The sequence below is a fragment of the Convolutriloba macropyga genome, chromosome 8 (assembly GCF_964194025.1).
Source record: "Convolutriloba macropyga chromosome 8, txConMacr16.3, whole genome shotgun sequence".
Classification (NCBI taxonomy): domain Eukaryota; kingdom Metazoa; phylum Xenacoelomorpha; order Acoela; family Convolutidae; genus Convolutriloba; species Convolutriloba macropyga.
The window spans coordinates 2,478,019-2,505,445 of NC_134475.1; the positions used below are offsets into that span (position 1 = coordinate 2,478,019).

A 27,427-nucleotide genomic window follows, 5' to 3' on the forward strand; every position below is an offset into this window, starting at 1 on the left:
AAAAGTTTTTTTGACTTGTTGCGCCATGAGCTTGCACCAATGAAATATACACTTAAAACTAGTTGCTAAAGCCCATGTAAAAACATCAGTGATTTCCTAATCTACGTTTTGAAATTACTGGTCTTTCAGTTATTAGCACCCCTCCCGAACGTATTCGGCAAATAACATATAGCCCCCCAATCATGATAAACATAACATAATGGGGGGCTATAATTGGAAAGATGCAGAGAAAAAGGAATTGCCAATTAAAAATTAATTTGATATAAAAAACGAACTTTTTCGAACATTGCTTTAATTGCCAGGTTTGAAAATCAAATGAAATCTTTTAAAAAGTATATAAATTTGTCTTTGACTCCAATTCTAAGAAATGAGTTAAAATAACAACAAATTTTTGATTTTATTTACCTTTAAAATCACATTTAACACATTTTATTTACATTAATTACACTAAAACTAATTCAATCTTTATTCCAGAGTTTTTTGAAAATACCGCGTATAATGCTCTCTAATCCTGAATAGGGATTATTTTTCATTTCTATCTGTTGTTGTTTTTAATTGCTTGGGTTGACAAAATTTCGCATTAACACTTACCAGAAGAATTTTTGCATTAGAACTAATACTTCAATGTCAATTCTCGCCCCCGGTACTCATCGTATTTAAAAGCGGTGTTTTTGATGTAGATCGCTTCTATTGTCATCTGTTTTTCAACCCCGCCACATGCATCTAGAATATCCCATACAATGTTATGCGCTGTACCACAACATTTCACGAGTTGAGTTGTTGACGCACAGGGGAATCCTTCCTTTGTTGCTCCGAAAATCTAGTGTTAACATGTCGGCTGGTTTGGCCAACATAGACGGAACTGCATCCATTACATGTAACTTTATATGCCACATTCGATTTCAGATTCTTATCAAAAGATGATTTCAGGGTGGGCAAGCAATTTCTTAGTTTTCTCGTTGTGAAAGTGATTTGAATATCACAGAATTTTTTAGTCTACTTGCAAAACTTTGAGTGATGTTCCCTCTGTTTTGAACAAAAAACATCGGTTTAAGCTCCTTTTTATGGAGACTATTAATTTCCTTAAAATATTGTTCAGTTTTGGGGGGCTTTGTAATCTTTTCCTTCGTAACAATTTTATCCAACGTCTCATTAACAAAACTGGATGGCCACTCAATTGGATATTGATTTTCAGTCCAGATATCTTGATTTTTCTTAAGAGCTACATCAAAGTATTGCCAGTCACTGTTCGCGTTGCATTCAGTCGCAATCCTTTGCACTGTCCCTTGAATCACATTTTTCTGATGTAACGGTGCACAGCTACGGAGATTTGAGATTATGCTGGTATCGGTCAATTTTTGGTACCACTGACAGCTAATTTTCTGTTCTTTGCCTACGTTTATGTTTAGATCTAGGAATGTCAGGTCTCCACTATAGTTTGGTGTCTCAAGAGTAAATTGTAAGTTCTTGTGAAGAGAATTTGCATACTCAAGGTAATCTAGAGGGTTCCCCTTGACAGTGCACACTGTCATCCACATACCTCTTGAATAATTTCAATTTATGTGTGTCCTCTTTCGTACCCTTTTCCGCATAATAGGAACAGATCCATACGATTTCCTGCATGTTCTTATACTCAGTGTATGTGATACCTTGACATTTTGCATGAAACCAGTTTTTGCATGATTTGCACTCGACCCCTTTGCCTCGGAAAGTAACGCGTGTGTTACAATCAATGCATATTACCTTCGGGTCATGAGTTTTGTTCTCACTTCCCTCATTTGGTCTCTGTAAGGATTTTTCAAAAGATTTCATCCACAAATTTGCCAAAATTACAGTCAGCGAAGCACCCATTGCTAAACCGTCCGATTGAGTGTGCCACATTTTATTAAACTTAAAATTGGAAAGACCCGAATATATTAAGCAAATTAGATTGTTCCTTTCTCTAAAAATATTCTATTAATATTCTATAGATGATATGAGTCGAAAAGCTGCCGCAACAGTTACTGCTGCTGTTCACCAGTATTATACGCATCAGTTACCCAAAGTTGCCTCACTTTTATCAGTAGCTACAATTGATTCAAAATTTTGCGCATATGACGAAAGAAGCGCCGCAACAAAATACATGATCCAGTGGCTCAGATCTGATGAGGCGTTGTTGAGCAACCCAGATGCAAAGATTTCAGCGACAGTGAGCATTATCTTTGTCTATTGCCTTGAACTTTATTGATTACCATTGAAACTGACATCAAGTTTATTAGAGAGAGCAAAGTTAACCTCTATTATTTTTTCAGGTATTAAACGACCAGAGTGAACCACTGATATCTGTTATGTACAAAGATGGCTCAAAACTGAACTTCAAAGGGAAACACCTGAGATTTGAAGAAATGCAATCGTTTTTTATACAGCACACAGAACCGAAAAATATTGCCGTAAAACAAGCGCAAGATGAGGAGTTATTAAAATCATCAGGAAAACTTAAAAAATTTACTCGATAATTTTAACAGGCTGTCTGGAGACATTATTGGAACAGATGAGAATGTTTAAGTATATAATTTTTTTGGAATAGACAATTTGAGTCAATATCAGGCGTTCTTTTGTCGCTGATTTTTTCTGTTTTTAACCCTGAGCCAAATGGATCCATTTGTGACCCTCAGCTTAAAGAGTGGACGCAACCCCCACTCGATTTTGGTTTTTAAATGCATACTGATTTGTAATGTCTGATTTGATCAAAAATTGAGGTAAATTACAAAAAATTTCAGCAAGCTGATGGTTTCAGGTTGCACATGGTTTAACAGCGAAGGTTTCGCCAAGTTGTCTTAACGTTACTACGCATAAATGAGAACAAAAGAAGAAAGACCCGTTAGAAGAGTAAGGGAGCAGAGAAAGGAGGACGCCGAGCCGGAGGAGGATGATTTGTCACCGGTAAGGCAGACCTCTAAGCGAGGAAGAAAGACACTTTCTTCGAGAGATAAAGAGTACGACGAACACGGAGTGCACATTGCCACTAGACTGGACATATGTGACTGCTTGGATGCCAAATGCGTCGGTAACAAATTGCTTTGTAAAATAACCTTTCAAGTCTCAAATATGTAGGAAACACAAAAACTAAATTAAGAAATGCACCTCCCCAACACTGGTTAAATATTGGTTTGTCCGGGGCCCTACCAGAACTTCGTAAAGCATTTCGTATTGTTTAAATCAATAAAATGATATTGTACACAAACAGCTTCTGTGAAAAATGTAAAACAAAAGACCGACAGCAGTAGAACACAAACAACTAATGGCGAAAGTAGATTAGTCTCGTGAGTCTCAAGTAGATAAGCTCACGAAAGATAAAAGTGAGCGAAGAAAGCTTCCGCTTTTGCAACGAGTTCGTTGTTAATTAAAGATAACAGACAAAGCAGAAACTATTGAATAGTTTAGTGAATGTTCTTCTCATGGTTTTCGTTAGAAATAAAGTAAATTTTCTCTAGAACTTTTTTTAAATTAAAAAAAATTGTTTTTTTTAAGATTGTTTTTCGAGCAGTGGAATTTCAAGTTAGGTTAAAGTTCAATTATACCGATTCTGAGTCTGAAATTTAATGAAACATTTATTTAGTTTTGGAAATTCTTTGGCAATGTTTATTATTTTGCCGCAGGTCAAAATTATACGGCAAAAATGTATTTACAACGTAAACTTAAACTTTTTTTGACAAATTTAACATTCATTTTTACTGTCACAACCTGAATCTTCAATGAGCCTAAAACTAACAGAGAGACAAAGATAGTGAAATTTATCTAAGGTATAAATATTTCATGATTTGGTTACATTATTTTTTATGATTAATAGCCGTGAAGCGATAGCTGCTATTACTGGGGACATCCTGGTTTTTTTACGACTCGAAGAGTATTCGTTTTCTTTCAGTTTTTTTTTACCGGAAGTACTATTTGTTCAGGCGGCATTTTGACCTGATAGTGAAAGTGAGTAAAATTTCCGTGTAAACTAACTTTTTCTGAGCGAGAAAAGTTTTTTGTTCATGCGCTGCGTTCAGTGAATGACTTTTTGACTTTGAAAAGAGTTTTTGAGAGATTGGTGCATATAGCTGACAGTTTTTAGGCGTGTTTTCGTCCGTTTGGCACAATTTTGTTTATTGTAACTTTATTTTTTGTTGAAGTAAATTTTGACCGATACCGCATGATTATGTAACCATCTTAAATCGATACCACAATCTTTCTGAGAGCTTGATAATGAGTTTCAAGTGCAAAATTTGCCCATATTTCTCATTTTTTTCAATTTTTGGGTTTTTTTGTTATTTTCTTCATATTTGGTTCTTTGAGCGGACTTTTTAAAAATCAAGTTAGTAAATATATCAACCTCTTTCGGATAATTCCCAATTTGGATGCCTTTTTGACGTGATGTGTTTTTGTTTAATAAAATCCGATTTTGGCTGTTTTGTCAATTTTTTCAAAGTTTTTTGTTTGTACTTTGAGTTTTTTTACCATAGTCTTTTAGTGAACAATCGTGTTTTTGTTTACCTTCTGATGCGAATTGAATTGAGTTTGGCGATAACTATTTAAAATTCAGTTAAAATTTCATGTTTTGAACATTTTTTTCAAATTGTTTCGCAATTGAGATGTTTTCATTTCTTACTGAAACAGGAAGACGGCTATCTAATGTTCTTAAACCTCGATTGCTTAATAACAAAAGACCTAGATTTTCTACCTCATTTTTAAATTTTGATTTTAATTTAGAGTTTGCAATACTTTTTTTTTAGAATTTTCGAATTAGATTTTGTATTTAGTCTCCAAATTCTGGCATTTTTCCTTCTAACATTCTCCTACGACCTATAGTTTTATTCGCCCTCCTTTTGTATAACTGAAAATTATCGATTTGAACTAATAATTTTTGTCTTTTTCCTTCGACTTTTTTATTGGTTTTGGTAACATACGAATTTTTGCGTTTGGATATGTTTCTGTCTCTTAGTCTGTTTCATGATTAATTTCGATTTTTTTGGTCATTGTTTAGTTCTTTCGCGTTCATTGTGATTTAAGGCGACAACTAATGTTTATAGATAAAGCTACAAAGTTCATTTAGTTACGAATTGAGTAGTGTTTTTATTTTGCAAAACAGTGTTTTGATTGAGAGAACTTACGGAAATTGATATATTTTGTCAATTTTTGGCCATTTCTTGCGGTATTCAAATTTTTCTTTCAAAATAAGGTTTTGGGAACCTGACATGGCTTAACTTTTGCTGCTCGCGTACTTTAATATTTTCAATTGCGTACAAAACCTTTGGGTTGTTTTATATACAGGTGTAATGTAATTTTTTTGGTTCAGTGGGTATTATGGGCTGTCTTAATTTTTTGACTGATTTTTTGTCTTTAGTAGTCATCTTTAGTAGTAGGGACCAATTGATTTAAAAGGTAATTCTTTGACGAGCTTCGAGTCGTTTCCGGAATTCTTCCAGCTGTTTTTTAATTCGTCTGCATCGATGATTCTTGCGACCTGACTTCTTGCAATTGACCTTTTCAAAAAAAAGACTTTTGAGCTCACCAAATGAAATTTAAGTTTTATGAACATTTACTATAGTTAAAGATCAATAGTGTGCATCTAAGTAGTGCCAAAGGCATGCCTTTGGTGTGCCTAATTCTTGAGTATTAGAGTCTCAAGTCTAGTTGTCTATTAAAGGACTGGTGGTCAATCTGTATCTAATTTCTTTAATTGTTTCAATTCCATGGAAGGCCACTACGGTCTATCGCGACTATTTTCCGGCAATCTGCCGGCTATGTTTTGACGACGTTGCATAACGTTTTTTGCCTTGAAAGTCCTCCGATTTTAAGTGTTTCATTTGTTGGAGCTGTGTTCTGAGAGATGCAAAATAGAATGGCGCTAGTCACAGTTAAATTTGCCCACGCGGTGCCTGTAAGCGCCCTTATTGTTTTGAATTTGACTACTTCGACATATCCGATGAGCATCTAAATTTTTGGTCGACAGAGCTGCTCAAGTTCGATGCACAAATGTGTGGTTTTGCAGGTTGCTGGATGCCATGCAGTACTTGTGGAGGTACCAAATGTGGACTGCACTGCAGAAGATCGCGAAAGTTTGTCTACTCAAAAGTTATTTCCCAATCAGGCATGTGCAGTGTGGAGCAACCTTTCCATATGAGAAGGTTTCCTGCAAAAAGTGGGAAGCACGACAGTGAACACAGTGAGAAAAGTGATTCCAAATGAACTGATTAGAGAACAAATTCATTTTTGTTGTTGATTGTTGTTTTATGTTAGAATTTTAGTTAGAATAAGAATTTCTTGAGTATATAGTTTTTGAACCATGAATTGAGTTGTTCCTAGATAAAGATCGATAGACGAATTAAATTAATTATCGATGCAAATTGCTCAATCTCTCATTTTTAATCGAAACTTCTATATATTATATTCTACAGAATTTTCAGCTAACCAGTGAATTTCAAGTTTAATGATAAACTATTCAGGTTAGCTTTTCGCTGCTCACGGAATATTCCAAACGGCTTGTTCGAACATCGAAGTATTCGCATACTAGCTGTTATTGACGATTTCAGAACACTGACTTTATTCTGATACCCCTAAAATAATCTGTTTTAGCTATTCTGCTTGCAAAATTTTTCGCAGGTGTTGAATAATTTCAGATTTAAGTTGAAATCGCAACATTGAAGTCACTGTTGTCAATCGAGAGTTGAAAGTTGATCGAAATTCATGTTGAAAGGAGAAGGCAGTCACAATAATGGGAGCAGTCAAACAAAAAGAGCAACGAAAAAGAAAAGTAAAAGTGGTCATCGTGTCGCAAATGACGTAGAGCTGGACGATGATGTTAATCAATTGCTTCTCGCAGCATTGCTCACAAAAGGAACCAACTACAGGAAAAAGGTATGCATTTGTATGATGAGGCTAATATGTAGTGAGTTTGGCACATTGATACTGCAGCATTGACAGACGGGGTTAAGTAGACAACAAAAATTTAAGACGACAAACATACCACACGTCAATTTTTAATAGCCTCCGTCAGCCTCTCAAACGGCTATTATTTAAGCGCTCTCCTTTTTACAATTCAAAGAATTTGAATTGCATTGGGGCGCTGTCTTTTTTTTTAAGATCTGTTCACACATTTTCATGATTTTTGAAGTCAAATTGGAGTAGTGATTTTGGTCACGCCGAAACAGGAAGTGGAGCGCGAAAGTAGAGTTAGAAAACAGTGTTTGAACAAAAATTCGCGTTCTCGCTAGTGGTTTTTTGTTCACATGCGGCAATTTCACTTTGATTTTTACTGTTTTTTCGATTCTTTGGATCGGATTTTTTTCTAAATGGTTTTCCCAATCCATTCATAGTCCGTTCTAGGTCTAGTTTTCTGTTTAGTCAATGAAAATTCTTTGAATTGTACGTCAGGAGTTGTGTTTTTAATAGCCGCACAGCGATAGCTGGGGCTATTATTGGCATTCGCTTGTTTTTTTTATTTCGTCGCGATTTTTGTTTCGACCATATGATATCACAACCTTTTCAAATCTGCTTTTTGTACATTCGTTCATGCAATTTTACCTGAATTGCGTGCGTGACGTCATTTTTCGCTCTTTGTGAAGCGAGTTTTTGTTCATTCGCTAGATTGAATTTTTGGTCACATTTGACTTTAAAGAGATAAGGTCAAATGGGTATGTGCCACTTCATTATGAAGTTTATTTGAGAGCAGCTAATAGAGGCAGCAAAAACTGATACAGATTTTTTAATCAAAATATAAAATATCAGCCTTCAATGAAAAGATGATTTTTTTGGTCTTTTTTAGTGTTTTTTTGAGACTGCAGATCTACGAAGCTATTGCGGCTGTTTTCTGGCAATCTGCCAGCTATGTTTTTTAATTCACTTGCTATGTTTTTTTGATTCCCTTTACCTTTGGATCACGTTTGTCACAATTTTCACGTCTGACTTCTTACTTACCTCACTCACTGTTTCAACTGAATGGATTTTAATTTTAACTTTTGAAGTAAGTTTAGGTTTAGAATCTAACTGAAACTGCACACTGAATTAAATTTTTTTTGAAACTTAGGAAATTTTTTTGTCAATTTCAGTCTCTTCTTTCAGTTTCTGTTTCAATCCTGATATGCGTCTAGCGCGTCAACGGCGGCTATTTTCCGTCAATCTGCGGCTATGTTAATGGTTGGACGAACAAGTGCGTTACGTTGAAAATACTACGTTTTGAATATTTTTGGCCTTTCGCGGGCAGTAGTGGCAATACCCCGTCACAATTTGCGTCACTGATTTCTGTATTGAAAAAGTAAACATTTATCACGGGCAAGTGACGACCTATGCATGAATTTTGCCACTCGTATTCATGAATGAATAAACCTTTTCCGCGATTTTGAGCATTCAATTCTTCACAAAACTCCACTTAGCCTAAAAGTTTTGCTCTATATTTAGAATTTTTTAATTGCTCTGGAACGAAGTTTGAAGCAATTATTATGAATGTGTTGATCATTTTTATGCAAATTTTTCACGCACTTGACTTTTCGTTTTGCGTCCAGGAAGGTTGGATTTTGTAAGCCGGTTATTGTCAAAAACCATCCCACCTCAACCGTCGTCTGTGCAAATCGTCCGACGTTGGTCATTATTTAATAGGTTTTACTAAAAATGTTTATGCCTGCGCGCAGATTCCTTTTTTCTTGGTTTTGTCTATTATTGTTTAATTGCTCTCAAACGAAGTTTGTAGTTTATCGCAATTATATTAGTTATGTGGTCTTTTTATATGCGATTTTTTGCTTTACAAATTTTCGCATTCGACTTTTCGTCCTCAAAAACGGGATAAACAGGTTGCGCTTGGAGGGCTTTAAGTACTCTAAGAGGCTTTAAGAGCCCTAAGCCTAACCAGTCGCCTCCCCCCCCCTCACTCACTACCCCCCTCCCCCACTCACTGCCGCCCCTCGCCCACCGCCTAGTCCACCCCCTCCATTTGGACCCCCGTCTCGCCCAGCCATCCCAAGCCCCCCCCCCCCGATCGGTTGATCCCCCCCATGCTTGCATCTCTGAGCCCGAGCTGGGTACTACCGAAGCCAACCGCTCGCCGGTCGTTTGAGAGCGATTCGCGCGACGTTAGTCGCTTATGTTTAAGTTATTTTTACGCGCAACGATTAATATGATGTTCTAGGCTGTTGACGACTCAAAACCCTTCCAACAAAGTGGCAATTTGATCGCTATCAACACAAATCCAAGTGATCCAACATCGTCTGAGCAAAACAAGGAGTCTCCAAGTGATAACAACAACATTGTTGACAGTTCAAAACCACGTGAAACTTCGAGTACAGGTGACTGTACACCAGTTCAAGATGAGCCAAGATTTGACGAGCAAATTGACGATTTGGAAAAGTTGAAAGCGAATATTGAAGCTGTTGCTAATGATGATAATTTAGAGGCCGCTGAGGTCTCAGAAGATGGCGATTATTCGGAACCAGACATTGAAGTTAAATTAGGAACAGCAGATTCTGCTCTGTCGCTCATTTCTCCTTCAGATGAGCTCATTTTAAACGTTTCTGGTGAAACAATTTCTCCGTTAGATCCTGGTCCTACGTTATCAAAAGCTCCAATCACGGATGTCGCCTCTTCAGCTAGAGAGAAATCGGACAAAATTGAGTCTGCCAAATTTGCAGAAGAGTCTACTGTTGAGTTGAGAGATCTGAATTGCAAAGATAATTCTGAGAATGATGATGATGATATCCCACCACTGGATCCGAAATCGTCGATAAGCTTGGACTGCGATGACATTTTGAACTTTGATTTTGAAGATCTTAACGACCTTGACAGCTTTTTAGACAAACACACGTCTGTGGACAAGGATAAAATGAACCAAAAAGAGAATGGGTCACAAGAAGAGAAAAATGAAGAGAGCACTGTTTTAGATGACATCCAACAGCAGAAACCTAATAAAGCTGAAAAAGATTGTTTGAAATCTGAGACAAATGTTGAACCAAAACAACCTGTTCAAAGCAAAACAGCTGTTAAAAAAGACGTGAATGATAAGCCTAAAACTGACAACATGAATCTAAACCCTTCGAAAACTGAAGATGCTCCAAGAATGGGCAATTTGTCCGAAAATGAAGTAAAATCAAAACCTAAGCAAATAGCGAAGAGGGAAAAGATTGTTTATTCAGCGCCTGGATCGCCGAGCCAAATCCAAGCTTCAGGAAAAACTCAGGAAAAGTCTGCATCAAGTTTGAACGCCTCTCCTGAAAAACCCAAACGTATACTAAATTTGAAAGAAGCAAAATCATCACCATCAAGAAGTAATGCTCACTCAAAACGAGATGCAAAATTAATGGAAAGTTTGGATAAGGAGCTCGAAATGTTTCATAAAGGTCTGGCGAAAATTCAAGTGCCTGTTAAAGAAGATAAAAAGTCAAAGCGGAAGCCCATTGAGTACTCGAACTTAGATCTGGGTTCATCAAGTAGAATTGACAGCAACCTTTTCCAGAAGAAAAAGCCTCGGACTAAATCAAGATCGAAAGAGCGTAAAGAGGTTCGCGTACGAAGAAGATCAGATTCTCGCGAGAAGCTTAAGCATCGAAAGAGACGAAAAAGTTCAACAACGGCTTCGGAAAGCTCAGAAAGTTATTTTTCATCGGACGAGGAGTCAAACTACAATTCAAAACAAAGTGACTTGGAAACCATCACAAGTGCTTCCTCGGAAGAATCAGACGTGAGCGAAAAGCGAGGAAAAAAGAAACGAAAAGCCAAAGCGGACCGCGAGAGACGCAAAAAATACAAAGGTGATGAGAGAAAGAAATTAAGCCGAGATGCCAAAAGTCGGAAACGCCCAAACAAAGATTCCAGTCAACGCAAGATGAGCCGGAAAAAACGTTCACGTGAGTCTTCTAATGGTATCGTTAGCAACGATGATGATGATGATGTACCAACGTTATCTCAGAAACCCGAGAAAATTCCCAAATTTTCGAAAACTATTCAACTTTCTCAAGATTACGAAGATTTTTCGGACGATAGTGGCGATCCGTATGCCCACCTTAAACCCTCAAGCGATGTCGAATCGGGATCGTCAACTACTATAACCGCCAGTTTCAGACAGGCAGCTGAAAATAATGAAGAACTGGAAGGTGTAAATGATTTTGATGAAGACGATGATATCTTTAAAATTGCTGATGTTGAGAAGAATCGAGTGACTGGTTCAAAAACTTCGAAAAAGTTATCACACCTTGAGCAGCTGAAACTTAAGCATAGAAACCAGGTTTCCTATTCTGACGAAGAGTACACAAACGAAGATGAAGAAATTGAATCTTTGATACGAGCTCCTGGTATTACTAAGACACATAATTCCGATCTTTCGTCCAAACTTGGCAGGAAAGTGACAGTCCAGTCGAAGTCTAGCAAACGAAAAGCGGAGAAAATTGAACAACATTCTCAGTCAAACAGTGAAGATGAAAGCATATCCTCAAAATCGAATTATCGATCCAAAAATGCGGGGTTAAACGTAAAAGATCGGCTAACATTGACTACAAAACTGAAGAAAAGCAACAGCTCTGCTCTAAGTAAAGGTCAAAAAGGGTCGTCGTCAATGCGCTCAGCAGATACAAGTCAAGGACGTTCTGTTCATTCAAGGCTGGGAAATCCGGGTTCTACCTCCAGAAATCAGAAGGAAGCAACTGGCAGAAATTCAACCCATAATAGTAATACCGCTTTGACACGTCTTCTCTAAATGGCTCTAACACAATCGATTACAGAGCAGATGGCAGAAAAATAAACCTCTTAGGAAGTAAGAATTTATTTGAGTTTCGAATTATGTGATGTTCTTTATCTCATCCTCGAGACTGTGTTGCGCTTTAAGTGTGGTACATGAAAGACCGTAAAATGTGTGCGACTGATACTCTTCATCAGCGTTTACGCTAGCTTTTTAAACCGAACTTATAATTAGGAATTAGTTGTCATTCACTTAGTTTTTAACTTTGAACCATATCAATAAGTCATTATTTGTGAGAGGTTTATTTTTGTGCCTTTTATTTTCTTCATTGAAAGGGGTATCGTGGAAAGAAATGTGGCTAATTTAAAGCCGATAGCTTTTGATGTTATATTATATTTTTGCGGTTTGAAATTTTGATATATCGCAAATGTAAACCACCCTTTTAAGCCATAATACCTGTACTAAATGGCGCATTGAATAACTTCAGTTTGGGTGTTTTCATCTGATGCGATATTTATTAGATTTAACCTTGAGTTTCTTTTTGATCCTGCAGATTTAGATTATCTAATATATTTTGCAGTAACCTGCTTTTTACAGCGGTCTAAAAAGTAAACCTAGATACGGAAAAGTTGGTTGCGCTAAATTTTTTAGGACTACGTTTCCGGATTTTTTCTACTATTGACATTCAACTCGTTGAAATTAATCATTAAAGTTTATATTCATTGTGCTCTGTGTAGGCACTCCGAGAAGATATTTGCATCGCTTAGAAACAGTTCCAGCTTTAAAAGACGATAGAGGATTAAATTTCGACGATAAAATTAGAAAATATAAATGGGATAATTCATAACCCTAAATTGCGCCCCATTTTGGTTCTAATCTTGAGGTTGGATCTCTTTTTTGTTTCAAAAGCATCCGTGATATTCATCCGTGAGAGACATGAGTGTGAATTGAAAGCTCTCACAGCTTAGAATATCTATACAAATAAATGTTCTGAATCTTGACTTTCCTGCCTGAAAAGACATGAGGATTTGAAAAGGTTTTGCTTAGGAGTTTCGGCCAAAAACAACGGAAAAGATGATCAGAAATGTTTTTAGTCGAACAAAATTTTACAATTAAATTTTTCTTAAGAAACTTTATTATTGCGTTAAAATTTTGAAATCTCTTTTGGTTTAAATATGGACAACCACGAAATAAAAATGCGCTCAATTTGCTAATTCAATTCACAGAAATTGGTGAGTGAGCTGAAAAAATCGAACTAGAAATGTCTCCCTTTCTGCTCTTAATTTTTAAAAGATTTTTCAAAACTTAGCGGGCGAATTGCTGCGACAGGCATGCTGAAAAATATCTAAAGCAGCAGCTACAGTTTTGAATTGATGAAGTTGCAAAGGCTACAAATGATACCCATCAAAAAATTAATTTGCTTTTTCAAAATTCAAATCGATCGCATCATTTTAAGTGTCATGCTCTATTGCTAATAGTCACGTAATACAAGGCTCGCATTTTAACCTTGATAAGATTTAGATCTACTTTTAGTGTCACTAATATTAGTATTATAAATTTATTTCGAGGGTAATGTCGGGCCATTGTTCCGAAAACTTACCACTCTTCAGCTGAAACTATCCATTACTTTGATAAAATGACGGCAAACATGAAATTGGCTGAATAGCAGCAAAAGTTGCTATTCTTATTTTTTTTCTAAACCGATTGATAAGCAAATCTAAATCTATAGAATAATAAATCGATTTGCGAAAAGAATTAACACTCCATAGTATGACCTCAGATTACATCGGAGCTCATAAGAAATAACTTAAATGCCGAGAGGAATTTTCTCGAGAAAGCAAAGTTGAAAAGTTGCAGAACATTTCTGGAATTCTTGAATCCTGTCGTACAAAGTATTCGACATTCCAACTTTTGTTGAAAATGTTCGCCATTATGGACTTTTTGTCTAAGATGTTTTAAATAGCCGAAAATCTGGTTTACTAAAAATGGTTTTACATATTTTATAATTTTATTTTTTCACTCGGAAAACTTTCTGCAACATCCTGTTTTGTTTTTCGTTACCGTCAATTCTCTTGAATGCTGACTCTGTGTTTCATTCAAGTGAGCGCGATTGATGAGGAATCAAGAAGTTTCAAACCTAAGACAAAAATTTCTTGTGTTCTCAATTGTTAACCTAAGAAAAACAGCTCAAATTTTCTTGGGAGTTTTCAGATGCTTTTTCTTGTTTGAAGAATACTAGTGCTCAAAATATGAAAAGGAAAAAAAAACACAGTGTTTCGGATCATGAATCAAATTTGCATGCGATTTTTAGGGGAACAAGATAAATGACCAATTGCTGAAATTTGACGGTCGATTGCTGGTCTAATCGTGGTACCCATCCTATTAAAAGTAATCTTGAATATAGAAATTCATAAAGAGAACAATTTTAAATTTTGAATAATTGCACTTTCTTCCATGGAATCTGTTTTTTAAAGTTTATTCCGGAAGCAAAAAATATTTTTGCGAAAATTGAGATACTTTAGTAATGTCAGGAATTACTAGTCGTTGTATAGAGGACTAAAATTGACACAATCATTTCATTTCGAAAAAGTAATTTTCCTAATTTCCCTAGCTTGACTTTTGCTCCTCGCCGCTTAAATGTCGAAGTTAATGCAAAATTCTGGTAGTGATTTTGGTCACGCCGTAACAGGAAGTGGAGCGAAAAAGCGAGTGGTTTTACGGCGTGAAATTTTTCGCTCTAATTTTAATGTGAGTGAAAAAACGGTGTTTGAACAAAAATTCGTTTTCTCTCTAGTGGTTTTTTGTTCACATGCGGCAATTTCACTTGCGATTTTTAATGTTTTTTTCGATTTTTTTGGATCGGATTTTTTCCAAATGGTTTTGCAATCCATTCATAGTTCATTCTAGGCTCAGTTTATTGTTTGAACCAATTTCCATTTCTCGCTTTTACATGCGGCATTTTGACAGTGATTTTCTGTTTTTTTTATATCTGCTTTTTTTAGCAATTGTTTTCCCAATTCACTCATAGTCCGTTCTAGGTCTAGTTTTTTGTTTAGTTAATGAAATTTCTTTGAATTTTACTTCAGGACTTTTCCTGCTATGTTTTTTTTTACTTCGTCTAACAGATTTTTTTTCGTATTTGACTTTCAATGACTTCAGTGACTTCTACTGCTTTGTAGTTAAAATTTGTGTTCGTGACGCCATTTCTGCTTTTAGCTCAATTGCGTGACTGACCTCAATTAAGAAAATGACTTCTGAACTTGTTATGATACTTTAATTTTTATGAACATTTACTAATTAAAGGTCAAGTGTGCATCTAAGTAGTGCCAAATTTGCCCTAATTCCTTAGTAATAGAGTCTTGAGTTTTAATATCGGATAGTATTTTTGAAAAAGCTCCATTAAGGTTTTTTCCTTGTTGAGCAAATGTGTCTCACAAAAATGACAGTCCGAATCTAACCCAAAAAGTCTAGTGGTCTATTGAAAAGCTGATGATCGATCTGTCAATCTTATTTCTTTAGCTGTTTCAATTCATGGTAGGCCACAAGCGTCTATCGCGGCTATTTTCCGGCAACCTGCTGGCTATGTTAATTATTGCAGTAATTTTTGTGCCCATGCAATCTGAATTGATATCGCAAAGCTGTCATTATAGTGTTGCTAGAGATTTTGGCGTTCGGCTAACAAACTTTTATTCTTAAAACCATCTCCATTTTTTTACTAGAATCTTTCTTGAAAATTTTCACAAGTCAATGCTACTGAATGTTGTTTTCAGACCATAGTACTATTCTTCCACATTGATAACAGATTCTCCAGGTGGTAGAGGTTTGCGAGAAAAGTATTGTTGAGACAAACAGGGTTTAAAATCTCCAGCCCCTACGCTACTGAACCCCGCTCCACATCATTGTTTTTATTACTTTTGCAAAATTGTCTATAGCTTTTTCAACTGTTTTCAAGAGCTATTTGAATTAATATACTCTTTGCTTTTGTCTTTCGTTTTGATTTCCTTTATCGTGTTCTTTTAGCACGATTCTTTCTTGTTTTGGCATTGCAATTGAGATTTTTCGTACTGTCGGCCACTTTTCGTCTGACCATTTTCCATAATTTGTCGTCTAACCACTTTTCAAGTGAGTCTAAGTTTTTAATTCTTAATTTTTGCGTGTCAATCTACTCTCAAAGTTTAAAGCAGCATAGCTTAGTTGGAGGCATTTATTTCGCCCTATTTTAATACTTTTTTGAATTGTGGTTACGACCCACTTCAGTGCAGGAGGAACTACCTGCTGCACTGTTTTTTTGTTCAGTCAATTTTGGCCGATAGATATATTCATCGTATAGAGTATTGAAAAGTATCACTAAAAAGCTCGTACAGCGTAGAATATAGAATTAAGAAGACTTTTGGAATTTTTTTTCCAGGCAATTATCGAGGTTTAAATTTTTGTGAACACAGTGATTAATTGCTCTTGAACGCAGTTCATAGCAATTATTGAAAACGTTTGTGTCTTTTTACGACTCGAAGAGGAGTATTGAGATTCTAAAGGTTTTTTTAGCAGAAAGGAAGTTTGTTCATGACTTGAATTTTGACTTCTTTCCCTTCTGTTCGAGCATTTACCGCTTTTGATTGTTGACTTCTGTTTTCGAACATTGGACTTTAACAATAGCTTTGTTTGTGATGTATAGTAATTAGGAACTGCTGGTAATGTTCAAGGGGAAGAGGTCATTTTGAGATTTTTTTGTTCCTATATAAGTCACCCCTAATTATCTAAACTACACCGCACAACCCCCCCCCCCACCACCACCACCTACATACCCCCCCCCCCCAACACCTACCCAACCTATCTACCCACCCACCCCACCTAGCTCTCCCCCGCACCTAAAAAATTGTCGGCTAATATAAAATCGGTTGCAGCATACGAAAATTAAGCGACTCGTAGTGCAGTGGTTACTGCGGGTGGACATGGATCGGGAGGTCAGTGGTTCGAATCCGGTGGGGTCGCGGTGTGGTTCAAGAGCAATTCTTCCATTTGTCGGTTAATGTTATTCAGTTTTTGTTCGTTTTCAAGAATTGTTGACCAATTTTTCGTCAACGATGCTAGCATTTGTTAAATTTGTAAACAATAGTGTTATTGGTTTTGCCTAGGAGGAGGGTTGCTGACTTGTTTGATCTGACAAACTTAATTTTTCAAAATTTGGCTTTCATCAAAAATGGCAACCAAATTTTTTAGCTTACTTTTTCAAATTTGACGGAAGTAGAGACCTAAAAACTGTATAGAGTCCTAAGGACACATTTTTGAATAAACACAAAAGAGGGCTAGATTTACTCCCCTTTCCTTTAAGGGTGCTCTGGAATAAAAAGAAATTACCGTTTTTTGATAACTTAAGTCAATCATTATCCAAAATGCATCATTTAATTTCTATATATTGAAATTTTTGTTGTCAAATTAACTTTTGGTTGCAATTGGAGCAATTACTTTTTCTAGTGTTGTAAAATTAGCTGTAGTAAAACACTTGAACCCTTTTTTTGTCTAATCCCCCCGCGTTGAAGCAGGAAACAGCTCCACCAGGCCGCCAGTCGTTTGAGTTCAAATCGTCGACACTAGTCGGTCCTGTTCTGGTATAAAAGCAAAAACAGCAAAGGTTCAAAAATTTTCATTTGAAATTATCAGGCGTATTAAATTCTAGTAACTTGAGGAAGGCAATAAGAGATTTTAGAGAGGTCGTCGGATGAAACGAGAGAGTTCTGAGGTCTGTTGTCATGATTAGATGCATCGAGTGTGTGATGTTGGGAGAAGTCCTTCTGATCCGATTGCATGAGTAGTTCGGCCACCATGTTTGTCACATTCATAGACTGCAGGATACCTTTCATTGTCTTGAGTTGTTTGCAAGTGGCAATATCGTTCTGAAATGGTTGATCATTGCTCAGTTATTTTATAAAAATAGGAAATTTTGCTTAACTGTTTTGATGCTCGAATTATTTAACGTGAATTTCAATTGTTGATTAAAGGTTGCGAGTTTTTCAAGTAATGATCATTGCACCGCAGTTTTTTGCTATTTTATTAGCTATTATTTAAAAGACCTTTTATTCTCAGAAGCTTTTAAGAAGATTTTTAAGATTTCATAAACGAGGCTTTTTTGTATCCTGATCATTTGACTGTTGTTCTAAATGTTCCTATTACAAAGATAACATTATGAGAACCGCTCTATTTTTGTACCTTGAAGTATATTAGCACCAATGAAAGCCAGTTTGCAGCTCGTGAGTGGTCGAATGGCACCAAGTTGGGCTTAATTGATGCCTCTCGGATCCTTAAAACCTCAAACACTTCCCAGTTGTGATGGTGTAGTCCTGAAATTTTCAAAAGGACTTGCATGATTGGGCTCATCTCATTAAGCAGGTTCTGTAGGTTTTTCTAACGTACTTTTGGGGGCAAATATTTAAAATCTCGGTCCGCTGGGATCAGATCAAAGACTCAAATTATTGAAAGATTTTTCTTTCTAGCAAAAAGTTAGCTGGCATTTTTTGGAGAACTCTTGATTAGGAAATTTTTGAGTGCTCTGTTTGCAAAATCTCAAAAACATGTTCGAAAGCTTTATGCACAGTTTAGTTGTTGACAATTTTAAAAATGTTTGCAAAATATCTGATACATCGTTTTGCTGCTCTACCCGTTGTTCTCTATAAACCCTCCCATCCAGATACGAAAAAGGCCGTGACTTCGCGAACAACTATTTTGTTCTGTATCTCAGGAAGAATCAGTTGAATAAAGCTGTCTCGAACACATAGACCATAATGTACATATTTTCTACACCACACAATTCAAAAACGTTGATACGCTTTTCGCTAGCATCCGCGAACAAACAAATTAGTCTTCAATGATTATAACTGGAAAAAGATTGAATTGATATACATCTTTTTTTTTTGTGGAAGAACTTTCAAAATGCATGAAATACGTAAAATTGATGGAAGAACTATTAAGCTGGAAATGAAAGTCGACCTATCCAATTAAACGAAAAAGTGTTTGGAAAATGCTTGGTGGTTGTCTATTATTAAGAAGATCGTTCCCTCAAAGTTCGAAATTTGAAACTTGGTGTTTTGTTTTAATTTCTTTATGAAAGTTGGAGTGTTATGGAATGGAAATGTTCCGCTTAGTTTGACAATGTTGGATCCAAAAAGATCCAAAAAAGCAATATATTTTTCAAACTTTTCTAACGTAAGTTTTCTTAGTTGCAGTTTTTCACTTCCTCTTCTAGGAGGAAAGCAATTTCATTGAAATACTTTTAGTGTTATGTTTGAGTGGAGAACTGATAAACCTTGTAGATATGGGTGTTGTATTTTTATGATAAGTCTCAACGTTCTGTTTTGCTGCAATTATCCGAGATGTCACAATATTTTTTTCATAAAATGATGCTTGTTTAACACATGCAAAGAAAGATTTTTCTTGCGTATCAAGTCTTTGAGTTTCATTTTGTGAATGGCTCATCTTGTGACTTAATTGTGTGCTAACTTTATAGGCATGTCTCTTGTTAAGTTTTGCTCAATCAATTTTCGTGTAATTTTTTCTTGAGTTTGAGGGTTGTAAGTAAAAACTCGATTGATGATTTGCTAATTTTCTGTTTTCTTTGAGATTAATTGGTTGCTCGTGTGACTTGTACGAGAGCCGAAGTGAAAAGAGCCGATTGAAAGAGAGCCGAAAATTTATTTGAATTATTAGTCGATAAATTTTGCAGCCAATTAAATTGCCTTCTGAAATGAGACTACCAACTTCTCAGCCAATCACTTAGGCGTATTTGACAAATAAAATTTTAATATTTTCCAGTAAAAGAAACTGAAAGCGAAATAATAGATAATTATCTTCAAATTATAGCCGGCCATGGCCATGCCTTAGTGGCTTATGGGACTTGATGAAACTATCACAACCGACCACTATCACATAAGACCAATTAACCCACTTAAGTAATTTTCTTGGTAATCAACTAACAATTTACGGTAATAAAAGGCAACTTTTTGCTTTCGGCTCTTTTTAAATAAAGTCAGGTTTCGGCGCTTTCTAACGTCGGTTTTTTATAACATCGGCTCTCCTGTACGTATCCGGTTGCTCGCAGAGTCTGGAAGGGGGGTGATTCCGAAAATTTATTTAAAAATTGTTAGTCGACAAATTACGATAAATTTTTTAGCCAATTAATTAGCCTTCTGAAATGATACTAGCAAATTCTCAACCAATCATAACCGAGTATTTGAGAATGAAATTTTAGTGTTTTCCGGTAAAAGAAACTGAAAGAGAATTGATAAATAATTATCTTGAAATTATCGCGGGCCATGGCCATGCCTCAGCGGCTTATGGAAGTTGATATAAAACTATCAAAACCGAACATGAGACCCATTAAACCACTTAAGAACTTTTCTTGGTAATCAACTAACAATCAAAGGCAATTATTTGCTTTCGGCTCTTTTTAAATCAAGTCAGGTTTCGGCGCTTTCTATCGTTGGCTCTTTATAACGTCGGCTCTCTTGCACGTATCCGGAACTATCACTAACGAACAGTTCTGTCAAAAAGCCGAAGTTAAATTGCCCCGAAACCTGCTGACCTGATCCAGAAAGCCAAAAACAATAAATTATTTAATTACCCTAAATTGTTTCTTAATTAAAACAAGAGTATATGCTTGGGTAAATTGATCTCTTGTTCGGTTGTGATAGTTCCATATCCAGTCCCATGAGCCGCTGAGGCATGGCTTTGGCTCGCGATAATTGCAGTATAATTTATTATTTCATCGCTTCAGAATTATTATGCATGTAAATAATAAAAGTGCAATACTTAAAATACTGCGTTATAATTGGTTGAAAATTTTCTAGTCTCATTTTATAGGTTAAATTTATTTGGCTTAACAAAATAATTATCATTTTTGAATTTTCGGCTCTTTTCAACGTTGGCTCTTTTTAAATTCGGCTCCTTTTCAGATCACCCAACGGAACATATGCTCAGGTTACGCAAACTTCGTAACGCTGCCTTACACGAAAATATTGGTTAATGCTTCTGATGGAGCAAATATCGATGTATAATATACCTGAATCGCAAATGTTTGCCGGCTTTTCAATTCCACTTTCAATTTCACTTCCACCTGTTCCGCCTCCTCTTGTTCTGTCATCTTTGTCATTTTGTTTACACTTGCACTCTTCCGGGTTACAACTCAAGAGTCGTGTTTGTCTCAGTGGAACAGTTAACGGACACCCGCTGGCTCTGTCCGTCTGGTCCTCAGAGATCAGTGCTTCATCCGGGTTGCAATAGCTGAAGAGTCTCGAAGCTGTGCTGTGAGATTTTCCCACGGGAGGCTGCTCGTAAAAGTAGTCTATATACAGTTGCTGTGGGGATATAGGCTTTGTCGAGGCAGAATAGCCCATTTTTTTGTGGTTATGTGTAGGTTCTTAATAGTTAGAAATTAGGTCCTATATGTCTGTGGAATAAATATGCTGTCTGGAGGAATTTGTTTGATGTTTATTGCAATTAAGTCTTCTTTCATTTGTATGATGGCTCCGTTACCCAAGTGGACAAAAAGTGCTGTTTGATTCTTTTAAACCGAATTCATCACTTATTGAATTCGAGATGAAAAGCGAATATCTTTGATCCATTCTGAGGAAATTGGTTGAACTTCTCATTTTTCTGCAAACAGATAACATAATGGTGGAGTTGTTTTTGATGTGTTTACTTGGGGGTGTATTTTGGGTAACGGTTACTGCTGCTGTGAAAGGTGACGGGGATAAATGGGTTATATTTGTGGGGAACTGTTATCTCTCGCGCCCTTTTATGTCGAGGCTGAACAAGTTAATTGAATCGAGCTTTTTCACTCTGAAGTTGGAATCGTTCCGGGGGCGATGTGAGACAAAGTGATTTGAAGTGTGATAAAATATTTTTGTTGCAGTTATATTTTGTTATGCTGTATTGATCCAGGTTATGTAACCGCCTTCCCCTTCCCCCTCCACCTTCCTCGTGGCTGTTAATGGATCGCATTTAATGAAGCTGATAAAATTGAAAGATGCTAGCCATTGATCGGAATTCTAAATTACTCCCGCTGACATGCGGGTAGGAAGCGAGATATTAGGAAAAATGAATGTTAATATAAAACGCAGAAAACAGAAAAGCCTTTTATGCGGCGAGCTAACTGGGAAATATGTTAATGCCGTTTCAGCTTCATAAGAAAGGGGTCTGTCAATCTTGTGCCGCTAATGGTCCCGTTACAGCCCGTAAATTGCAACTAAGTGCGATGTTATTAACTAACAGTAATTGACGTGAAAACAACATTAGCCTTCCTGAAATGCCCCGATTTTGTGGCTGCAAACAACATGGTTCCACTCCAATTATAACAACCAATTAGATTGGAATGTTGCGATACTTGACCGAAATATCTTGTACAAGATCCGAGTTCCTTTGCCAGAACTTGGAGTAACAACTAAATAGATCAGATATGCTCAGGAATAAATTAATGCAGGAATAGAGTACTCAATCAGGAAATATGGAAAAATTGTATTCACTAGAATTCAATAATATTCAATAATAAAATAATGGAAAAGCAATTTAGTTGGAGGGATGTTTGCGATAAATTATCGCCAATTTGTATGACTATTTTATTAGTTGAGCACAGAATGTTTTGAGATATTTTGTAACTATGCAGGCGTAGTTTTAAGCAATTTAGGGGGATATTTATTATTTAGAGGGAGCATGGTAATAACCGGGTAAGAGATAAAATTGAGTTAGTCTGAGGAATAATCGAATTGATATGAGAGAAGGAACTGAGAATTGAGATTAAACAATAGAAACCGTCCATTTCACGTCACGCACTGTTTTAAGCCACTTGGGAGTAAAATTTTCCTTATTATTGTTGTAATTTTGCGTTCTTATGCTAGAAAAAGAAAGAAAGAGATAGCTAGGTAGTAGCTACTGCCAATGCTTTATTTCTCTATCCTCTCTTGTTCGTATATATTATTTTTTAAAAAGTTCCCTCCCCCTCATTCCTATTGCTGTTCATCATTTTGCTGACTTTTCCGCCCGGTTTGCTTGACTGGTTGCCAACTGAAAGTTTGGAAGTCTGCTAGTTGCTAGCCGGTCTCAGCTTGAATGGAAGTTTTCAATGCCCTCAAAATTATGACTTGAAATCTTTTTATAAGCCCACTGAGCTGTGCTCTGAGAGGGAGGGTGGTTGACCACTGAACCCTAGCGTCGATTCCTTGGCACTATTTTTGGGTGTATCTTAGGTGTAATTTTGATAGAAAATTGGAGTATGAAAGATGGAAGGAGGGCTAATTGTCTTTAGTCTGCCCAGCTGAAAGCCGCTTATATTTGGCCATGGTGCTATGTTTGACACTTTTGGAAAAGCTCCAGTGATCAAGTCACTAGATACCGTATTTATTGATCGCAAAGTAGTAAAGGCTGTTCATAATTACCAGAGAAATTTGAACTTTTCATAAATATATTTCCCAAAATTGATCGCATTATTAGGGAGGAATAACCTTTTTCTTGATTTTCGAACAATCGAAGGGGGATTAGTTACTGATTTCTGGCAAAAATTTGTAGCCGGCCTGTTTGGCAATCGATTTTTGGCATGTCTTTTTCTGCGGAAGTCATAATTTGATTTTTTTCATGCACGAATAGAAATGGATATGAAAGGTATAGCCCAGCTTTTATGTCTTTGATTTGTGTAAGCGTGGCTATTGATTTAACGTTTGATTGAAACTGTTTTGTTTATGTAAATGGAATTCTTCTTTCATAATCATTCTTCATTCATTAACAGCCTGAACGTTTCAGTTTTGGAATATATGCTTATTTTTACCACCTGACGCCGCTTGTTGCATTAATAGGGCTATTTCAATCACGAGTTCAATTAAATGAGGGTTTGAAATTAAAAAGTTTTAAAAATTAACTTCAATAATTAGTTTTCCTAATTTTTAAAAATCCTGTAGGTCTTTTTGTGCAAAAATTTTTGAAGTTGGTCGTTTTATGTTTACTTTTTAGTAGCCTGATTACTTCTCTTTAAATCATTTGCAATTTGTGTTTAATTGCTCACGTAGAGAAGCAATTATTGTAAACGTGGGTGTCTTTTTTATGCAAAACTGTCGCTTGACCGTTTTGACTTTTCGAGTGACTTTTACGCCCTTGACTTATTGCGCTTCGCGTGATCTAAAATTCTCTCTCAATCAGAATTGCAAGCAGCTGAACTCAATTGGCGGCAATTTAATACTAAAAGTCAAATGAAAAGTGCGCCGAAACTGGTGCCATTTCTCACTTTAAATCTTAATAGTGGTATATGTTAACCTCTAATGTGGTTATTTGAAGCCTATTGAAATTTTAGGTAGTCCCATTTAGGCCGCCTCCTCCCCCATTGAAGCAGGCTGCAATTGATTAGAGCTCCCACTAGTCGTTCGATAGCAATTGTTCCGACGTTCAGTTTACTCTTTCTTACCAAAAACAATTGGTCTCAATTGCAAAGGATTGCTGTGAAGGTTCGTTTAGAGCTAGTAGTTAAATTGTGACAACTTTTCATAATTGTTTTTGTCTCTAGACTGAACAATTTTGTGTTTCTTATTTGTACGATAAGATAGTTTGTCTCTGTGTTCATTGTTTCCTGGTTTTTGTCGGTTTTAATATCGTTCAAACTTATCTTTTTATGAAGTAAATCTTTGCACTTCAACTCGCGGATTTTTAAAATTTAACTGTCACTTGTTCCTCAAAATTATTCTTTGTCATCCATTGTTAAGTGATTTTATTGAGGGGCATGTTTAATTATAAACACTTTATTAGACTCTGATTTGCAATTGAGAGCTGTTTTTTTCATCTTGTCGTTTCTGACGCTTTATAGCGCTTTGTACCTAAAAGTTTTTGAAATTTACGGTAAGGGTATGGTTTCAGTTAGTTTTTCATAATTCGTACTACCCTTTAATTTTATATGGCTTTATTTTAAGCAGTTTTGCTGATAAAAGTTAAATTTTGAGCCTGTTTGTTTGGCAGGTCTATTTTTGAATTTCTATTTGTGCTGTGTATCGTACTGTACAGAAATGTTTTCTGCTTGGATATTTGTAGAATTTGGAAGAATTGAGCTTAATTTTTTCAGGTTTTGGTTTTTTTTGCCGTTTCTCGATATATTATACATTTAGGGTTTTGTTTATAATTGTTTACATTTGTTTTTAGGGTTTTTTATAGGGTTTTGGGTTTTTAGGGTTTTCGGGTTTTGTTTATAATTTTTATCCTTTGATTAAACAGAAATGCGGTCACGTGGTCTGCTATGAATAATAATGAAGGATGCTAAAAACATTATTTTGCGCTTTTTTGTTTTCTTTTTTGTCGATGTTTCTTGTAGTTTGAAGTAGGTAGTTCGAAAATCATTAGGGATTTTCGGACTAAGTCATTTTTCACTTCAAGTTGATTGCAGAGTCTGTTTTCCTTTGCGTCCTCCTTTTTGTTTGCGTATATTAAATTTATTGCTCTCGAACGAAGTTTGTAGCAATTATATTAGTCCTCTCGGTCTTTTTATGCAATTTTTCGCTTGACCGATTTTTTTTCTGACCCATTTAAGTTTTCGTCCTCAAAAATGGGATAAACAGGTAGCGCTCAGCGGGCTTTAAGTGCTCCTAGAGCGTTTTAATTCACTAATCTCCAAGTATGCGATCCACAGAAACTGTTTTGGAGACTTAAACTTATGGTGTGAAGGGTGATTATTAGATGTTGTCCTCCAACCCCCCCCCCCCCCCTCCGCATCAGCCCCCGTCTAACTTCACCCCGCCTCCCAACAATCTCCGCCCCTGCAAATCTTTCAGGCGGTAATGGGCCCGCGCAGCCAAAACCGCCCTCCCGTTGTTGCCCCCTCCCTCTCCCCCGCTGTTGCCCCCCCGCACTGTTGCCCCATCCCATCAGCCCCCCGGTGCACCATCTCCCCCCCCGCTGCTGCGCTCACCTCACGCACCTTCAATTAAACTAAAGCTAGCCTCACTAAACCGTGGCCAGCTACTGACCAAGCCAACCGCACGCCGGTCGTTTGAGAGCAATTCGCCCGACGTTAGTCGGTTATGTTTTGTAATGTGGATTATAATTGACTTATCTCAGCGGCTGGTGTAATTCTGCTCAAGTTGCGCTTAGTCAACAAAATGCCAGTTAAGAGAACTACAATTAAACGCCGGGATTGTAAATATTGAGTTGCTAAACCGATGAATCGTAGTTTTAAATGAATAACCGTAACATAAGTTTAATGAATGTTTTTTGTTGAAGTTTTTTACCAATACTTTTGTCATCACTGTATGAAGTAATACTGAAATTGTGTCTAACTATCGACTACAACTAAAGAAATTCTAAATGAAAACTTAGGTATCAACGATACCTGTGTCTGGCATACATGTTTTCTGTAGCCTTTCTCCTTACGAATGTGGGAACTTTCTGACTCGAACAGACTCCTAACCAGCCCTTTTATTACTGTTATGAGCTACAGATTTGTTACTTTATTGTCAACTCGGTCTGGGCAAAAATGTACCCCTACGAATGCCAGGGTTTATCTAGCCCTTAAGATGTTATTTTCAAGCTGAAATGGAATTTTCTAACTTTCAGAATGAGGATCGTAATAAATTTTAAGCAACGAAGAAATGCGACTCAAGCTCATTGTAAGACAGTGTAAAAAGCAAAAGAGAATTCAATGAGCCTTGTCAATTTTTTGTCAAAGCAGGCTCATTTATAAATTTCAAACTTCATGGTAAATGATAAAGTGGTATGATAATAATGAAGAAAAGGGTCTATTGAATGTTGTATTAACTTATACTTATCATTCAAGTGCCAAACTATCAACGTTTTTAGTTATCAACCGACGACAACCAAGTGACTAATTTTGAATTCCCCTGAGAATTGATTTTCAGTCTTCCCTTTTGTTAATAGTGACAAAGGTGACTTCAATGGAATCGTCCAAGTTAATTATGCTGCAACTTTCTACTCAATTCAAACTTTTCCCTCTTTTTTACCCCCTTTTGTCAATAGCTGTGCTGAACATTGCAATTGCTACCTTTTGATAATGATGGTATGCTACATTGCACACGCCATTGTTCACAATTTTGGGCGGAATTTTCACTAGCGATAAAGTTGCGGGTTAAAAATATGATAATTGAGGGGTAGAGGTTAAGTAGGGCGATAGATTGGGTAAAGAGGGGAGGATTAAAAGTAATTTCCATGTTAATTTGCCGATTGAACGCTAAATTGTAAAATAGACGCCTTAATTTATTGCCTTTTTCTGTTCAACGGACTAGATTTGGTTGCTACCAAGTGAAGGAAGTAAACGGATTAGAAGGTGCGTGTTCTGATTAAACAGCCCAACCGCTGACTTTGTTTTGAAGCTGTGTAAAAAGGACAACACCGCCCCTCTCTTTCCCTCTCAATTTCTCTCCCGTTTTGTGATGTTGTACGTATTTGTGTGGTAGTAGGCCTAATTCTAATTCCGGGGGCAGTAACATTGATTTTTGCCTGTTGTGTGGGATTGGTGTCCTTGGAGTATGAGAGGAATTTTGGAATAATTAGTGAAAGAACTTAGTCAATATAATTCCTTTTTTGTGTTTCCCTGAAAGGCAGGAAGTTTAACTGCAATTTAGCTCCATTTTTATTGTATGTTGAAGAAAGCGGACAAATTTTACCGATCAGATCAGAGAAAGAAACATACCATAAACTTATAAAAAAATAAATGGATCCACAGGCTAAATGTTCGAAATTGCAATAACGGTGGTCAGCGGTGTCACATGATGGCCC

The 27,427-nt window shown here is 36.4% G+C and overlaps 3 protein-coding genes across 7 annotated transcripts; 2 read left to right on the forward strand and 1 right to left on the reverse strand.

Moving 5' to 3' along the window:
- Positions 1-1,835: 1,835 nt before the first annotated feature.
- Positions 1,836-6,292, forward strand: LOC142344379 (ARL14 effector protein-like). Its single transcript, XM_075395983.1, has 3 exons — positions 1,836-2,188; positions 2,292-3,046; positions 6,014-6,292. Exons 2-3 carry the CDS (start codon positions 2,836-2,838, stop codon positions 6,208-6,210), a joined length of 408 nt encoding a protein of 135 aa, XP_075252098.1. The 5' UTR covers positions 1,836-2,188; positions 2,292-2,835; the 3' UTR covers positions 6,211-6,292.
- Positions 6,293-6,645: 353 nt separating this feature from the next.
- LOC142344380 (uncharacterized) lies at positions 6,646-12,263 on the forward strand. Its single transcript, XM_075395984.1, has 2 exons — positions 6,646-6,879; positions 9,143-12,263. Exons 1-2 carry the CDS (start codon positions 6,709-6,711, stop codon positions 11,696-11,698), a joined length of 2,727 nt encoding a protein of 908 aa, XP_075252099.1. The 5' UTR covers positions 6,646-6,708; the 3' UTR covers positions 11,699-12,263.
- A 5,042-nt stretch (positions 12,264-17,305) lies between these two features.
- Positions 17,306-27,322, reverse strand: LOC142344384 (uncharacterized). 5 transcript variants are annotated; one of them, XM_075395992.1, is made up of 5 exons: positions 26,243-27,322; positions 21,397-22,553; positions 20,730-21,175; positions 17,885-18,015; positions 17,306-17,571 (listed from the first exon to the last, which is right to left on the reverse strand). In XM_075395992.1, the coding sequence occupies exons 3-5, from the start codon at positions 21,061-21,063 to the stop codon at positions 17,344-17,346; spliced, it is 693 nt and encodes a 230-aa protein (XP_075252107.1). In that variant the 5' UTR covers positions 21,064-21,175; positions 21,397-22,553; positions 26,243-27,322; the 3' UTR covers positions 17,306-17,343. The 5 variants fall into 5 exon arrangements, with proteins under 5 accessions (XP_075252107.1, XP_075252105.1, XP_075252103.1 ...); XM_075395990.1 differs by having other exon boundaries at positions 20,730-22,449; positions 26,291-27,322; XM_075395988.1 differs by having other exon boundaries at positions 20,730-22,449.
- Between the last annotated feature and the right edge of the window lie 105 nt (positions 27,323-27,427).

Bases quoted from the DNA above. Each gene is read 5' to 3' on its own strand.
- LOC142344379 (XM_075395983.1), top strand. From the start codon at position 2,836: ATGAGAACAAAAGAAGAAAGACCCGTTAGAAGAGTAAGGGAGCAGAGA. The intron at 3,047-6,013 runs GTAACAAATTGC...GTGGTTTTGCAG, and splicing joins CTTGGATGCCAAATGCGTCG to GTTGCTGGATGCCATGCAGT.
- LOC142344380 (XM_075395984.1), top strand. From the start codon at position 6,709: ATGTTGAAAGGAGAAGGCAGTCACAATAATGGGAGCAGTCAAACAAAA. The intron at 6,880-9,142 runs GTATGCATTTGT...ATGATGTTCTAG, and splicing joins GAACCAACTACAGGAAAAAG to GCTGTTGACGACTCAAAACC.
- LOC142344384 (XM_075395990.1), bottom strand. From the start codon at position 21,063: ATGGGCTATTCTGCCTCGACAAAGCCTATATCCCCACAGCAACTGTAT. The intron at 18,016-20,729 runs GTATATTATACA...TGAAAATTTCAG, and splicing joins GGCAAACATTTGCGATTCAG to GACTACACCATCACAACTGG. The intron at 17,572-17,884 runs GTACAAAAATAG...CAACCATTTCAG, and splicing joins TGGTGCTAATATACTTCAAG to AACGATATTGCCACTTGCAA.